The following is a 1,228-nucleotide window of genomic DNA, read 5'->3' on the forward strand; positions in this document are numbered from 1 at the left end:
TGGTTTTTTAAGATAGGGTTTCTCTGGGTAACAGCCCTGGCTGTCCTGGAACTTGATTTGTAGACCAGATCTGCCTACCTCTGCCTTCCAAGTCCTGGGATAAAACACATGTGCCACCATGCCTGACTTTAGAAGGTTCTTGACAGATATCCCTGGAAGAGGCCACAGCAGTCTTCACATGCCTTTCCTGAGTGAGGATGACAAGAGGAAAGACAGAACAGTGGTTGTTTTGACAAAGAAGCCGGGAAACTAGAGCAGATATTTGCTCAACATAAGTCATGCTTACAGTCAAGGGCTCCTGGGATTACCTCATACCAACTTCCCCTTCTTCAAAGTAAACACTGTTATTGAGAGGGGCAGGCATTGGAGGAGCAAGCGTGATTTCTTGAAAGATTTTTCCTTTGCTCCGCTGCCTGTCAGTGTGGTGGTGGCAGCATGCTACAGTGCTCACTGCCCCTTCAGAGAAGCATTCGAGTATCTGATCCCACCACTGCATCTCCATGTTGCCAGCTACAGCTAGGGATGTTCTCTGTCGACTGTCCACTTACCTGGAAGAACTTGAGGCTGGGGAACTGAAGAAATTCAAATTATACCTGGGGACTGCAGAGGAACTGGGCCAGGACAAGATCCCCTGGGGACGAATGGAAATGGCCAGCCCTTTGGAAATGGCCCAGCTGATGGTGGCCCATATGGGGACAAGGGAGGCTTGGCTGCTGGCTCTCAGTACCTTTGAGAGGATCCACAGGAAGGACCTGTGGGAGCGAGGACAGAGAGAAGACCTGGAGCTGGGTAAGGAGAGGGAGAAAGAAAGAGCCTGCCTTGAATGCACCCATTCTCTTAGCTTTACAATGTCTGTTGAGCTGGATTCAGATGTCAGCCTAGTGGTCTATGTGCTGTGTGTGCGTTCACGCATGTGTGTGCGTCCGCGCATGTGTGTGTGTCTGTGACAATTTGCGAAGATCCATTGTCTCCTTCTACCATGAGGGTCCCAGGGATCAGCCCCAGGTCCTCAGACTTGCCATGTCTCTGACTGTAATGATATTTTCATGTGTGTACGTAATGTATGTTGATCACACTCAGCCACCCCTACAACCCTTTCTTGTCTGTCTCCCCGTCACTCCTCTTCACCCCTTCTTCTCCCAAATAATCTGCTTTTTACTTTGTTGTCTTTTAAAAAATATTTATGGGCCGGGCGGTGGTGGCGCACGCCTTTAATCCCAGCACTCGG

The 1,228-nt window shown here is 49.8% G+C and overlaps 1 protein-coding gene across 1 annotated transcript in view; it reads left to right on the forward strand.

Moving 5' to 3' along the window:
* The first annotated feature begins 500 nt into the window (after nt 1-500).
* Nucleotides 501-1,228, forward strand: part of Nlrp12 (NLR family pyrin domain containing 12) — a 26,877-nt gene continuing 26,149 nt past the window's right edge. The window contains exon 1 of the mRNA XM_005371419.1: nt 501-789. Within this exon, the coding sequence (XP_005371476.1) occupies nt 501-789 (289 nt within the window). The remainder of the gene's footprint in view (nt 790-1,228) is intronic.

Source organism: Microtus ochrogaster, unplaced genomic scaffold (assembly GCF_000317375.1).
Source record: "Microtus ochrogaster isolate Prairie Vole_2 unplaced genomic scaffold, MicOch1.0 UNK108, whole genome shotgun sequence".
Lineage (NCBI taxonomy): Eukaryota > Metazoa > Chordata > Mammalia > Rodentia > Cricetidae > Microtus > Microtus ochrogaster.